Raw genomic sequence first — 14,164 nt, 5'->3', positions numbered from 1 at the left:
TTTACAGAGATAAAACGGCAATCTTGTTTGTTTTAAAAACGTTTACATTTGTATGCTAATTCCGTATCGGTGGCATCTATAGACCCACATTTTCCTCTGTTTATCTCAGCTCCTGCTTAAATTTTGGGTAAAGTTATGCGACGATAACGTTTCGAATGATTAATGGTTCCGTTTAAATGTTCATTTTCTTGGTAAACACAGTTTTCCGGTTTTTTCGAGCGAACTAATTACGCCAAGAATGACTTGAGGTAGCATTAATAAAAATTAAAGAACAACAACGTTTTGCATTTTCTTTAGACTTTGGACATTAACAAATCAATTTAATTAATCTTTTTGTTTGGAAAGCAAGTAAAGATTTTACTTAAAACCGCTTTTTTGAGACGACATTAATAAGTTTTGTGATGATGGATGTCGTCACTTAGGAGCGGTGAATTAATAGTGTTGATGGAGAGAACGAGGGAATCAAGGTTGGAATGTTATTGGCTGTAATTAATTTACAAACAAGTTTCGAAAGACACGTCTATTGTGGGCGCTTACAAAGCGATTTTGGTGGAGGCGCCGGGATAAGACTCGGGAATTTACATACATCAAAAAACGGTTTGAATATTTACGTCTTTTTTGCTTCTGTTTGAATAAAGCGATTTTTTTTTGCAAATGAATGGATCATGGCATATGAATGAAATAATAATATGCACCATTAGTTAAAGTGGGAACTGTTTGCAAGATCTATATCTAATATAACAACATGATAAAATCTTATTCAAAGCGCACAGACCTATAAATCTTGACGGTTGTATGAGCGAAGTAGACACTTTCTTAGAAATTTGATTACATTTTGCAAAAGTAATGTTTAGGGCCTTTATCGGTTTCTGTCAGCTGAGATCTACGTTACTTATTACACAAGATGTTGGTAAAATAGCATGCATGCGATTAAAATTAATTCAATCAATTAAAAGCGATGCTAGTCATGTCTCAAATTGTTGGGTCTATGGAATTTAACTAGAGCTTAAAGTTAATCTCAAAAATTTAAGAAATATATAACAAACCAGTTCTACAGTTTACTTTTTCTCTAGTTTCCGATCTACAATGATAAACTTAAAAAACAGGATTTGAAGGGGCGATAGTAGATGATAATTGCTAATAGTTTCTAGCAGATGGCAGCACAAGCCACTGTCAAATTTTATAGAAATATTAAGTAATCGATTCAGTATCTATACTAAAGCTTGTTATTATCGGTACACTCATTAAAATAAAAAGTAGCAGCAGCTCCTAGCAATTTTTATCGGTAATAGTCGGCAGCAAAAACGTTTGACCATGACATAAATGTAACATACAAGATGTTTATAAATGTTTCTAGCATCAAGTGTGGCTCTGGAATTCCTGCCATGCACTATTTTGCCGCTTTGTTTTCTATTGAATATAACTATGTTTATTTACACTTAAAATGTCACTAACGTCAATGACATTTCAGTTAGAATTTTGTGTCCAAGTCTTTGATTTTCAGGTTTCAACTGTTTAGAACAGTTTTTATTTCAAATTCACTTTGCTCTACGATTGAGGTTAACTGCAAATGTCAGTTGAAAAGTGTAAACCCACATTTGTATTGAGCGGCAAATTTCTTTGACATTTCATAGTCATCCTTGCTAGAAACATTTATAAACATCTTGTACATACATAGAAGCTAATCGTCCGGTTCATGTATACCAAAACTTGTTAAATTCTTATTTAAATCTCTTTTGGAACAAATCTTTAATTATTAATTCTTTATAAATTATAATTTTGACAACGTGTTAACTTCACAGATCGCTACATTCAAAGAATTGAAATTGAAAGCCTGATTTACACCTAACAATTTTAGACGGGAGTGGACTGATAGCAATGAGCTCTATTTTAGTTAATTAATATTCATTTCCAAAACATAAAAGTTACTGAAATTGGCAAAAATAAAACATCTTGAACTAGACAGTTGGCGAGAGTGGTATTGACGTTTCGAATTGATCATTTGAATTAATGAATTTGATATTAAAAACAAACCCACATAGAGAATTCCATTTATGCAGATCACCATGTATACTCTGATTTGTCAAAAATGAAAGGTAATTTGATTTTTATGTTTTGTGAATGGATATGGTAGTGATTTTCTTGATAATTTATAAAAAAAATAAAATATGAAATTTAATTTGAATGTTGGCGCAAGCAAAATTTTTAGAGTGAAATTTCCCTCAGATGCGTCTGCTGTTTATGCTGTTTAAAATTAAATTAATTAAATTTTGACACATTATATTGACAAATCTTGTACGACCGTCTTTTGTATACGTCAAAAGTCTAGGCACATAACACCGCTATTGCAACATGTGGAACAGAATTAAATTACACGGTGAAAATTTTAAAATCTTGAGTGCACATATGCTACCAAAACCAACTGTCATAATACTTGACGTCTAATTGGGCATTTATAACTTAAATTAAAAGCATCGTCAAAGTGTAATAATTTTATATTTATTTTGACATATAGACTGAATTGTCAGCTATTGTCAAATCTTTTTATTATTAAGTTATTATGTAATATTTTTTCGTTAATAACCTCAAAATACTCATTGATGTCAATTGCCAAAGTGTTTTGTGTAGTTAAGGGTATTTTGCACAGGCATGGCCTACTGAGATGTCAAATATTATGAAGTGGACTTATAAAATGTTTACTCGTATTGTGAAATTTTGTAACTCTATTGAAAATTTACTTTCAAATTTTACTTATAAAAGCGCCAAATTTCTAAAATTTCTTTATTGTATTGAATAATTTTATACTTAAGATGGTAAAAATAATGTGTAACACCGCCAGAGAGCAGAAATCTTTCTTTTTATCTTATTAAATTTGTAATTATCCAAAGGCTCGAAAGATGGTTAACAATAAAACTATCAAAGATTGAGAATTTATTAGAAATTTGTGGATGTTGCGTTCTCCTCAAAACTAAATGTTTCTAAAATTTCTCTTTTGTTTTAAATTTGCAATTTAACAGATCAAGATAATTCGTCATCAAAAAACCGAAAGAATTTACTCAGTATGTCGTTTTACTCATTCATGCATGGCTATCAAACTGCCAATTGTAAAGGCGTATCGTAAAATGTTAAATGATGTTAGACGAATATTTTTTGTTATGTTGCAATAAAGTACCTATAATAAGTTTCTAATTATGAATTTATTGCAATTTTTCCTTGAAACAAAGTTTCTAAATTTGACCTGTCTTTTTGACCTTTTTGACTATGGTTTAATAACATGTAAAGCAAAATTCATAGGCATCTTGATTATAAATTATATTGATAACGTTTGAGATGTAGCGGGAGTTGATAAAAATATGTCGATTTTAGCTTTTAATCATTAAAATTGAAAATTTGAAATATTTGGTTTGCCAATGTTCCCAAATTTTAATGTTTTAAGGTTAGAACTGCTAGAGTTACTTAAACATTTAAAAAAAATTAAAAATATTGTTTTGTATTTTCTTCAAATTTGTGCAGATTTATTGAACGTATTGGCAAATCCAGTAGTTTGCATTTCAAGAACCAATTCAACAATATTTTGCTGTAGGAAAATGAAAAGAAAACAATCTTTTTATTTTCGTATTTTTTTTTAAAGTCAAAAAATTATATTTTTAGTTTTGAATTAATAAAAATTAAAACACTAAATTTTATTGTTTTAGCTTAAAACTGTTAGACTTTCAGAACTTTGAATTCGTCTTACAAATGACAAATTCTAAAATTCTTACTTATTCGTGTTCCAAAATTGCGTAGTCTAGTAGAAATTTATAATTTTTAGTGTCTGCTGAAAATATAGAACCATAACTGTCGATTTTTTTTTATCAAAATTACATAATTTATAGAAATGTTTAAATTTTGACTTACCCGATTACATTTTTTCTTAAATTTTTATGAATAAAAATTTGACAATTTATTTTCAAATAAAAATTGTCGTGTCAAGCAGCCAAATTGGAGAAAAAATATTTGCAAAAAAATTTTAAAACATGTAAAACATAAAAATTCACAAATAATTTCAAAATTCTGTGCGGTATCAGTGCGCCAAGTAAAGAGAATAACCCTCAAACCGCTGATTTTGGAGGTTAGCGAACAGGAAAAATTTTTCGACATTAATTTTGTGACAAATCTTGAATGTTAATTTAAAAGAAAAATTCTCAAATTTTTATTCCTAAAGATTTGAGAAAAAATATTCAAACTTTTTCCAAAATTGTGACGTCTGATAAAAATTGAGAATTTTGGGTTTGTCCTGTTGGTGGACAGAATCATAAATTTTGGATTTTCAAACGAATTTTTCTAAATCAACGATGCCGTTTTTAACAATACGATTGACCAGAGCTTTGTGAATTTGCGGGGCTGATTTTTTGGTGTTCGATGTCACTTGAGTCATTTGTAAAATTTCCTACTATAATCGCTCATGTTAAAAAAATAATATTTTGATTGAAATTGTCTATGATGTGTAAATTGTAATTTGCTTACGCAATAATTTCGTAGGTAAACATATTGAATAGACACTCTGTATAATGCTGAACAAATATTTGGATAGAAATACTTATTGATCAGTATTTTTTACGTACATTCTATAAATAAAATGTGTAGCTTTTTGTTAGATGAGTTTAGTCTGACGTTGATGTTAAAAATATTTTCTTCTTTTTATAGACTTACAATCACTTTCGCTGAAGTCTCGTTCTCTACTACAAACCGTTTTTGTGTAACTGAGACACTTTTAGCTGTCATCGCGTCCATTATTTCGAAATTTAACCGCAGACGACCCACCTCATTTAATCAAAAACAATTTCCCTTGTTTACCTCTTTTCCTCTCATTCCTTCAACATCTAAATTACCTAAACTCGCTCTCTAAAAAAGTCAGTTGACATAAACCTTATCAGCTCACTTGTAATTATCCTTTCCCATTTCCGCTCTACTCATCCTCCGCAATGTCCGTAAACACTGTTCTAGCCGATCGTTTTAGCGCTTCTTATACAGAAACAACACCTGCTGCTGTATTCAACTTACCGCTTCCAGATTAACGTCGGTGAGTGCGTTCGCAACGCCGTTGGGCATGTCGGCAATGCTAGACGGTGCCAGCATTGTCTCTTGTTTGGCCGCCGTCGTCACATGATTAGCTGCTGAACTGGTGGCTGCGCCGTTCTGAGGCTTCGTCGCGTCTAGAAGGACCTTCAAGGAGGCGATGGCGTGTAACTGAGTGGCTTTCTCGTCCACTTTGCCTAAAACAAGGACCAAGGCAAGGAAAATCTGTTTAGAGGTTGGACAACCAGCAATGCGTAAAAAACAACATAGAACGATCGAAATTGGTCATGCACAGGCTTGTAGGTTAGACACAAAGTTTTCCGTTGAAAATCTACTCGAAATAATGAAGAATATGAAGATTGTTAGATATGTCTGAATAGATGCGACAAGAGACCAAGTCGGTGTGAACCATGCAGAACGTAAAAGGTAAAATTTCTCTTCTGTTTAATAAAATATTATCGTTTCGATTTAAGCTGAACTGGTGGAGATGAGACCTTTCTTAAATTTACTTAAGATTTAATCGATGTCGCATGAATAACGTTCCAACCAGGTTGAATATTATGTAAAAGTTTTCCCCGAAGACCGGAAATTCTCAAAATCAATAAGTTCTTGCTGTCCTATGCTCCACCGGAAAATATCACTTACCAAAATAAATTGCTGAAAGTCAACTTGCTAATACTTCCGCCATTAACCCTCGACATTTTGTTTCAAGTGTATGCATGTAGCGCATTTAACTTGGCAATTTTCTACAATTTATAGACAGCTCGAACAATCGATAATGCGCTTTAGGCAAAACATTTATATGATTCAATTTCTAAAACGGTTAAGATCGACAGTTTCAATCTTGTCGAGGTTTAAAATCTAATTTCTGTTCGAATTTTCTGCAGATTTGATCGTATTAAACTACATATTTGTCTCGTTTTCGTTTACCACGGAATCTGACGGAATCACGTTACAAGTTTTAATTTGGAATGCGATTTGGAAATTATATCGATCCACCGAGCTAAATAGTCGCGTGACTTTAACCTTAGGTAACTGGAAGGAATTTGGTTAATGAAATATATTTGGAAGGAAGGTTATGTACAGGTTGCTTGTGAACTATTTTATTCAGATTTTAGTGAATATAAATAATTGAAGACTACAGAATTGATTGAAAAATACGGTGGTCTTAAATTTGTAACGTTCTCGTACCACCCAACAACAAACGTTTCAATTCAAAATTAAAACATCGATATTATTTCATTGTATTATATTTATGTAGTTTAGATCTGGCACAATTTCATTATTACACTAATAATTAAATTAAAGCTCATTGTTGTCAGTCCACCTCTTGACTAAATTTTAGAAAATTCTTGGGTGTATATCAGGCTTTCAATACTTAGGAAGAAAATTGAATGCAGAGATATTTGAGGTTAACACGTTGGCAAAGTTGCCATTTCACATTTATTAAGAATCAATTTGACCAAACAAGTTTTGGCTAACATGCGCAAATCTATTAGCTTCTACTTACGCATGTCATAGTTGTAACAAGGTCAAACGCTTTTGCTGCCAACTGGTATTAACAAAAATTGCTAGGGGCTAACTTTACTTTTTAATGAGTGGACTGACAGTAATGAACTTTAGTATAAATAAAAAAGACTTTTGGTGGCTCTATTTGCTACCTCAAAGTGACAGTTCTGGTAAGACAGTCAAAACATTACGGTGCCACCAACGCAACGTCACAAAATATCCTCGGCCCCATTCGCGTCCATGACAAATCAGCGGGTTGCTATATGTCATCTTTCTAGCGCATTAGTGGTCGTCCTCCAGTTTGTCTTCTCTTATATGGCTTTTACTGTACTAATAGTTTCGTCCATCTCATATCCCAACATCTGGCTGTGTTCGTATTGCCGATATTTTCGATAATTTTTTATACTCTTTTTTTTTTCGATCGATTAGAAATTTCCCTATTGGTTGGTTGCTAGTGTAACGTTTTTCTGAGGATATCTATTAATTTTTTTCGTAATCATTTTTAGGAGGTCACATTGCTAAAATAGAGGGCGTTCTTAATTTTTTATTTTATAAAAAGTAATACTTAAGAATAAGCTAATTTAGAGATAGGAAAGATTGTGACAATAACTTTTTTGGTATTGAAATTTTCAACAAGCAATGTTCCTATTTTAGAACAAACGTACACTCGTTTGATTTTGACAATATTGTATTTTTAGATCTATACGTCTTTTTCCTGTAGAGAATTTACCGATTTTCAAAGAAGAAAAATGACAAAATCAAATTTTTGCAGATGTTTTTGTTTGACCTACTGCAGGAATTGCAGGATTTTAAAAAATCATCATTGTGTAACTCGCTCTGCTGAACGACCTATCACAAAGCCGCATTTTTATTTGACGCCTACAAAACTTTTCTACAAGTAAAATACAGTTTAGTTATGCTTAAAAATAAAATCAATGAAAACGTAGGACTTAGTTTAAACTAGACGTTTATCTGTTACTGACAGTTGGAGGAAACATAATGTCATTTGCAGCTTTAAGAGATACATAGTTTTGTATTATTAGAACCACTCAAATAGGAGTTTTCTACAATTAGTACAAACTGTTGCATTAAACATTTGCATTGAATTGATAAGTCTTCACGATATCAGTGACATATCTTTAACTTATTAAGTATTTATTTAAAAAAATTACAGGGTGTATTAATATCATTTTGGCTAGTTAAAGTTTTAACTTACAGTAGAACCTAGTCTCTAAAAACTTTGTTAACATGACATCTACATAGATAGATATATTCTAATATAGTATCTATGTAATTCGCTAAAATAAGTTGTTTCGATTAAACGTGCTTTTTACTTATCGGTTCGACCGAGGTTCCACTGTACTTTTTTTTTATACTTGATTGAAAATGGTTAAAAAAATCGCAAAACAAACAATTTAAATTTTTACAAAGATCACTTAGCACCTTATAAATCTCACGTCGCGATTTGTAGTTAACCTAAATTATAAAGCAAAGTTAGTTTTGAAAAGATTGTTGTAATTGTAGTTTAAAGCCGGAAAATCTAAAACTTTGGTTATAGTTTAAATGATTTTTCACATAGTTATATTCAATATAAAAACAAGACGGCAAATAGAGATTTCCAGGAATTCCAGAGCCTTTTTTGACGCTAGAAACATTATATGTTTATATGTTCCAAAATTGTCACAAAAAATGGCAAAGGTAGATCTCATCAATATGAACAGTAATTTTCCTTAAAAAAGTTAATTTGCTTGGACAAACATTAACCGTCTAGTTCAAACCTGTTCATGGCTTTTGTTTTTCAAGAATAATTAAAAATGATTTTTTTTTAATCATAAGGGGTACAATGCGAAACTAATTTTTAGCAAATTGCACACAATGGAATACAACTAGTGTTAAACATTTTTTAAAGTGCGAGTTTTATTTTTTGTACAGTTGTGATTATTATGAAAATGTTTAAAGTTTAAGTAAACTGTAACTAAACTGAAAATATTTAAAGTAAGAACATTTATCAACCTACTCTTTTTTGTGTTTTGTTTTTTATTTGTATTAAATATTATTTGGAGGGATAAACTAACTTGTTAGTGGCTCATCTGTCAATTTTTAAAAAATTGTTTTAATCTCACAGTAATGGACGTCCGGATTTAAATTGTCATTTTTCACGTTCAAAACGATAACAATGGCAAATCAGTACGAGAATTACACCGAGGGTAGTTTATAAAGTTCGTTTTTTATTAAAAATATACTAACACCGCAATCTTTCCTTACGTTACAACCGGTTACATCGTCTAGGTTGATTTTCTGGTTAGAAAATGAATGTCAAATTAGAGACATTTTAAAACATTAGTCAGTTTTTTAATCAAATTTTGATAGACCTATTTTACAGGGTAATACAGGCGAAGACATCTATACGGTGAAAAATTAATAAAGTCTGACAATGAGTAACATTTAAATAGGTCATATAAAATTTCGTCATCTGTTGGAATTAGGGGACGTGGGCGCTGCTCAACCGATTTTAATAATTTGGCGGCGTTGGATAGAGAATAATATCTGTTACAGATTATAGACATTATACTATTTTTTTTGTCGGAGATAGATGAATCTGAGTAAAATAGAAAAATTTGGGGAATAAAAATAAAATGTTACTGAATTCTGAAATGGTAACATACAAAATTATCTAACAATGTGTCTTTTTTGTTATTTTTTTTATAAAATTGATAACTTATTTCAGCCCTAAATGGACTAATAGCAACTTAAACACATTAGTTAAGCATAAGTTAATCGGAATAATGCAGAAAATCTCTGTGGTAAATTTGGACTCGTTATAATATACAGGATATTTGGTAAGTAAAGCACCAACTCTTACCTGGAGAATCAGAGAGCTTACAGAAACAGGTCTGAGTGAAATTTTTCTTTCTTTTCCTTTTCTTGTAAAAGTTATAAGGTTGTAAAGTTGACCAATCAGAACTCGGAAAATAATTAAAAATCTGACTGAAAACATAGTGGTTTGGTTTTGACAAAAACGAGAGTGCCAAACAACTGTGACATCTGACATGATTAGTCAGTGGCGACACAAATGTACTTCAAACTAAATATTTAATTCGAAAATTAAATCGTATACGAAATTATAAAACCAATCAAATTGTCTTTTGTTCCGATCTAAACCAAGATGTAAACGCCGCAACAAGAAATAATTTATTCTAATCTCAGGACAATTGCGAAATTGTTCAGCACACGTTGATAGATACCTGACAGCGTACGCCTATGTCACAAAATGTCGGGTGTGACATGAGACATGATTTTGTTCCATGAAATGCCTCGATTTTTTTAATTTTCCAAATATTCAAACTGTGACGTGTTTGGTTACTTTCACGTTCTTCCACTGCTTACAAGAATTGTTACAGAAAAAAAATTCTTTGAGATTTCAATTACTACCACCTTCATAATATTGCTGTTACAGTTTGGTGCTTTACTTACTAAACACCTTGTAGATTTTATTTAGTTTGCACCATGTACAGGTTTTTGACTGTTACGCTCTGTATAACAACCTAAATTTGGTCAAAAAGTGGAAATGTTTTTTTATTTTTTCTATCAAACACCATTAAATCAAATAAAATCGGTAAAAAATCATAGTGTTACGAGCGGGGGAAGGCGGGGGAAAGAGTTAATATTTAATAATATTTCATATCAAAATATAATTGAGGGTAAGAAAGAAAATTTATGCACCAAATTTGGCACTTTATCGATTTTTCATCATGTATAAATTTTTTACTGTCTTGAAAATTTTATTCTTTATCAAACGTCATAAAAATTTATTAAATCGGTTAAAAAATAACAAACTTAAGATTGGGAGCAGCGCTTTTTGATTGCAAATTGTTGTCAAATTATTATCGTCGATTCAAAATATTATTCAGACTAATTTAGGGAATTTTTGAGCCAAATTTGATATCGTTACATTGATTTTATGTTTTTTCTTCAATGTATTTTCTCAATCAAACGCCTTCAAAATGAACAAAATCGGTTAAAAGATACAAATATGTCAAATTTTTAACATTTAAACCACTCTTAAAAACGTAAGTAATTTTGAAGTCGTGAAATCAGCTAAACGATTATTTTGGTCATTGGTTTCTACACTATATTTGTATTAATTTAGTTTAAATTTTAGAATTTATTTCACCATGTATAGTAAAATGAAGGGGTATTTTTCCCATGGCACTGTAATTTTGTAGGTACAGGATGCCATGTTATAATTGCACTATTTAAATACCAAATTAATGGTGATGTCATGTTTGTTCATAATTGTTACAATAGCAATTTGACAGGCATAAATTAAAGTGACAAATTTATGCGATTAACATTTTGGAGGAAAGTTGAGAATGAATGATTACATACTTCATAATACATATACAGGGTCCGGCAACACTTGTGTCCAGCCCCAAAATCGTCTTTAATTTTAAAGTCGCAATTTTGAAAATTTGCTTACGCTCATAGTTGACAAAGCTCTAGAAGCTGACGCAAAAATTTGTTTTTTATCACGATTTAGTTGGCGTCGCGACGCCTAAGAAGTATAATTTTTAGCGATTTTTGAGTTTTTGCGGAAATATTCGCGAATTTAATTTTTTTTACATACCTATGATACAAATGTCTGAGTTTTTATCTTAAATCTAATGCAAATTGTGTTTAAAATTTGGGAAGTAATCGTTGTTTTATCGCGTTAGTTTTCAAAATTATGACAGCGCAGCGGCAAACTACGTTTACACCAAAATTTCACAAGTCACTTCATTCACTCTTATAAAGGTTAATTTTGATTAACACGGGCATGTTGCACTTTATGGACACCAAAAATCATGGACAAAGCGACAATTTCACCAAGTAAGACTTTTGTTACAATCTAAATAAAGCCAAAGGATAGATGTCATTTGTGACACAAGATGCTGACAGTTGGGTGTAAACGTAGTTCCCAATTTTGACGTAATGAAATTGAAAACTAACTTGATAAAACAGCATTTTTTTCTCAAATTTTGAAGACAATTTGCATTGAATCTAAAATAACAACTGACATATTTTTAACACATTTATATTGAAAAAAATAAATAAATCAGGGATTGATATCACAAACCCTCATAATTAAATTAGCCAAAACTATCAGTGATAAAAAAACAAATTTTTGCTTCTAGAGCTTTGTCAACTGTGAGCGTATGCAAATTTTCAAAATTTTAACTTTAAAATTAAAGACGATTTTGGGGGTGGACACAAGTGTTGCCGGACCTGTATACACTAGCATATCAAACTACTTTTTGATCAATAATTTTGTATCGTTTTTTAGAAATGTTTTAGTTTTTATGCAGGGTTGTTTTAACAAGATCTACCACCAGTTTAATTTAATGTACACATTTCTGTTACACCCTGTATATTTTTCAAATTGTTTTAATAAATACAAATGTTTCTACAATTAATTTGGCCTACAGTAATAATTTTTATTTAGCGAGGCTCGAGAATTTGAAATGTGTTGGTAGTCTTGCCGGTTACGTCCAAGCAATATTATGTTTGTCGCATAAAAAATAGTCTACAGGCCCGTATTTTTGTTACACAACCTAGAAAAAGCCTAATTCAAAACCTGAATTTACATTTCATCATTTTTCTGTGAGGTGGCTTTAATGCAAGTGAGCGTCGGTAAACTTTCCCGAAATCGGCAATAGTCACGTATGGTCTGTAACAACCGCAAACATTTTTTTTTCGATTGCAATCACGATTGTCAAATATTTACAAGACGACTTGATCGCTTCGCGGTTGATGAATGGAATCGTAGCAGGCCACTTGAGTGACAAATGTCAATCGATCCAATTTTCTAAGCCGACTGCAAGCATCGTTTGTGACGTTCTTCCGCATCGCCGCTCAAAAACAACACAAAATGAATCTTTGAAATTACAACGGTAGCGACTGTCAGCACAAAAAGCCGTCCTAGTTTATGCAACTACCTGTTCATCACAGTTGTTTCAGTTTGAAGCGATTGTCACGGCCAGACCTCGTTATCTCATTGTGGCAAAATGTGCATATATGAGTTGTACCACATAAAAATGAAAAAAAAATGTGAAAGGTTCGTCGAGGTGATCAATGAGCGAATTTCGAGAGTTATGACGGTAATCTGCAATGAAATCGAGCATCGCACTACGAATATCAGAACAACACCCATAGACCAGAAAACGGCTAACCTACCACGTCCACGACCATCGATAAATAAAAAATCTTAAGTCTACCTGCATACTGACCATCGTGTAGGGGATCAATGGTGTGAATCATAAGTTGGAGGAGGCCGTGGCGGAACTTGGCCCCCGTGTGGTGGTGGCTTGTCGAGGACGGCACCTGTGGGGTCTCGGACGCTGTGCGTGATGTTACACTGCCTCCAGGCTGCGTCCCGACGCTCGTTTCGCTCGACGTCGCCACAGTGCCGTGCTGAAAAGAAACGGAAAATTTAAAAAACTTAAATAATTCACAACTCATTTCATGAATTATATTACTATCATAACTCGAGTTTTTGCGCTAGTAGTTTCGAAATTATTTTCAAAAATGCACCTACAGGAGGTCGGAAAAAAATGAGTTCAGTTTAGAATGGGAAAATGTATTTCATAGAAGTTCTAAAACAAAAAAAGATTGACCAAGATTTAACCACTTGTTTTTGATTTAGATTTTCGAGCTCAAAATTTTTATTATTTGTGAACGAATTTTTATGAAATTTAAAACCATGATTATTGAACAATAATTAAATAGTGCTACCCAACAAAAATCTAGCCAATGTCGTCTAAAAACGGAGATGACAGCTATTACCGATTTTGTAGTGCAGTAAAACTGATGTAGCACCTCAGTTGGATTATTAGCTTTAAGAATTTTAGATCCATATGAGGCTTAACAGATATTGACAATTTTTATCGATTTAATAACGCGATGAAGTCCGTTAAAAAAATTTTGTGGCTTGAATTTTTGATGCATTGAATTTGAACACCATTCAATTGAGGATTAATTTTACATTATTTAAACTATTTATTAATTATTATTTAAACTATTTAAGCACCGTCGTAACAGTAAAAAACAGCAGCTTTAAACAATTTCATGGAAGTTCAAAATTGTTTTTGATTTCATAGCCGGAGATGATTTTGTAGCTTTTGGAAAAGCTTAGTTTTTTCTTGAAAATTATATCTGCAAGAAGGTTAATTTTTAACGAACGTTTGTTATTATTGGCAATTTATAATGATAAGATTTAAATTAAGACAAACAAAATTAACTGTTTACATTGCCAAATCAATCTTTGTCTCTTCAGTTATCTTGGTTATAAATTTCATTAAAATCCGTTTATTAATAACAAACATGTTGGAGTATAAAATTTTAGGTCGGCCACCTTGTACACTACAACAATAAACATGGAAATTAAATAAAATTAATAGTAGCAAACGTTTGAATTCACCTTTCACCTATCATTTCAATAGGATTTTCAGGTTTTAAATGGTTCATCGAGGTCTAGTGGTATGTAAATTTCCGCTTGCTTGAACAGCAGATGCAATTTGAACAAACATCTGCATTTACACATTTTTAGTCTAAGTTGTCA

At 31.6% G+C, this 14,164-nt stretch overlaps 1 protein-coding gene across 6 annotated transcripts in view; it reads right to left on the bottom strand.

Annotated features, from left to right (window-relative positions):
* The window catches only part of LOC148180249 (sodium/potassium/calcium exchanger Nckx30C-like), a 104,087-nt gene that overhangs the window by 39,683 nt on the left and 50,240 nt on the right, over positions 1-14,164 (bottom strand). For 4 of the 6 annotated variants that reach the window (XM_088032877.1, XM_088032849.1, XM_088032840.1 and 1 more), the window contains 2 exons: positions 12,822-13,017; positions 5,044-5,255 (listed from right to left, as the gene is read on the bottom strand). In XM_088032877.1, the coding sequence (XP_087889003.1) occupies positions 5,044-5,255; positions 12,822-13,017 (408 nt within the window). The remainder of the gene's footprint in view (positions 1-5,043; positions 5,256-12,821; positions 13,018-14,164) is intronic. The other 2 variants (XM_088032857.1, XM_088032872.1) reach the window with 1 other exon arrangement.

The sequence above is a fragment of the Gnatocerus cornutus genome, chromosome 1 (assembly GCF_029298725.1).
Source record: "Gnatocerus cornutus isolate USDA-ARS CGAHR chromosome 1, icGnaCorn1.1, whole genome shotgun sequence".
In the NCBI taxonomy this organism is placed as follows: Eukaryota; Metazoa; Arthropoda; class Insecta; order Coleoptera; family Tenebrionidae; genus Gnatocerus; species Gnatocerus cornutus.
The sequence above is the reverse complement of the archived record's forward strand: the minus strand, read 5'-3'. Positions and strand labels throughout refer to the sequence as shown.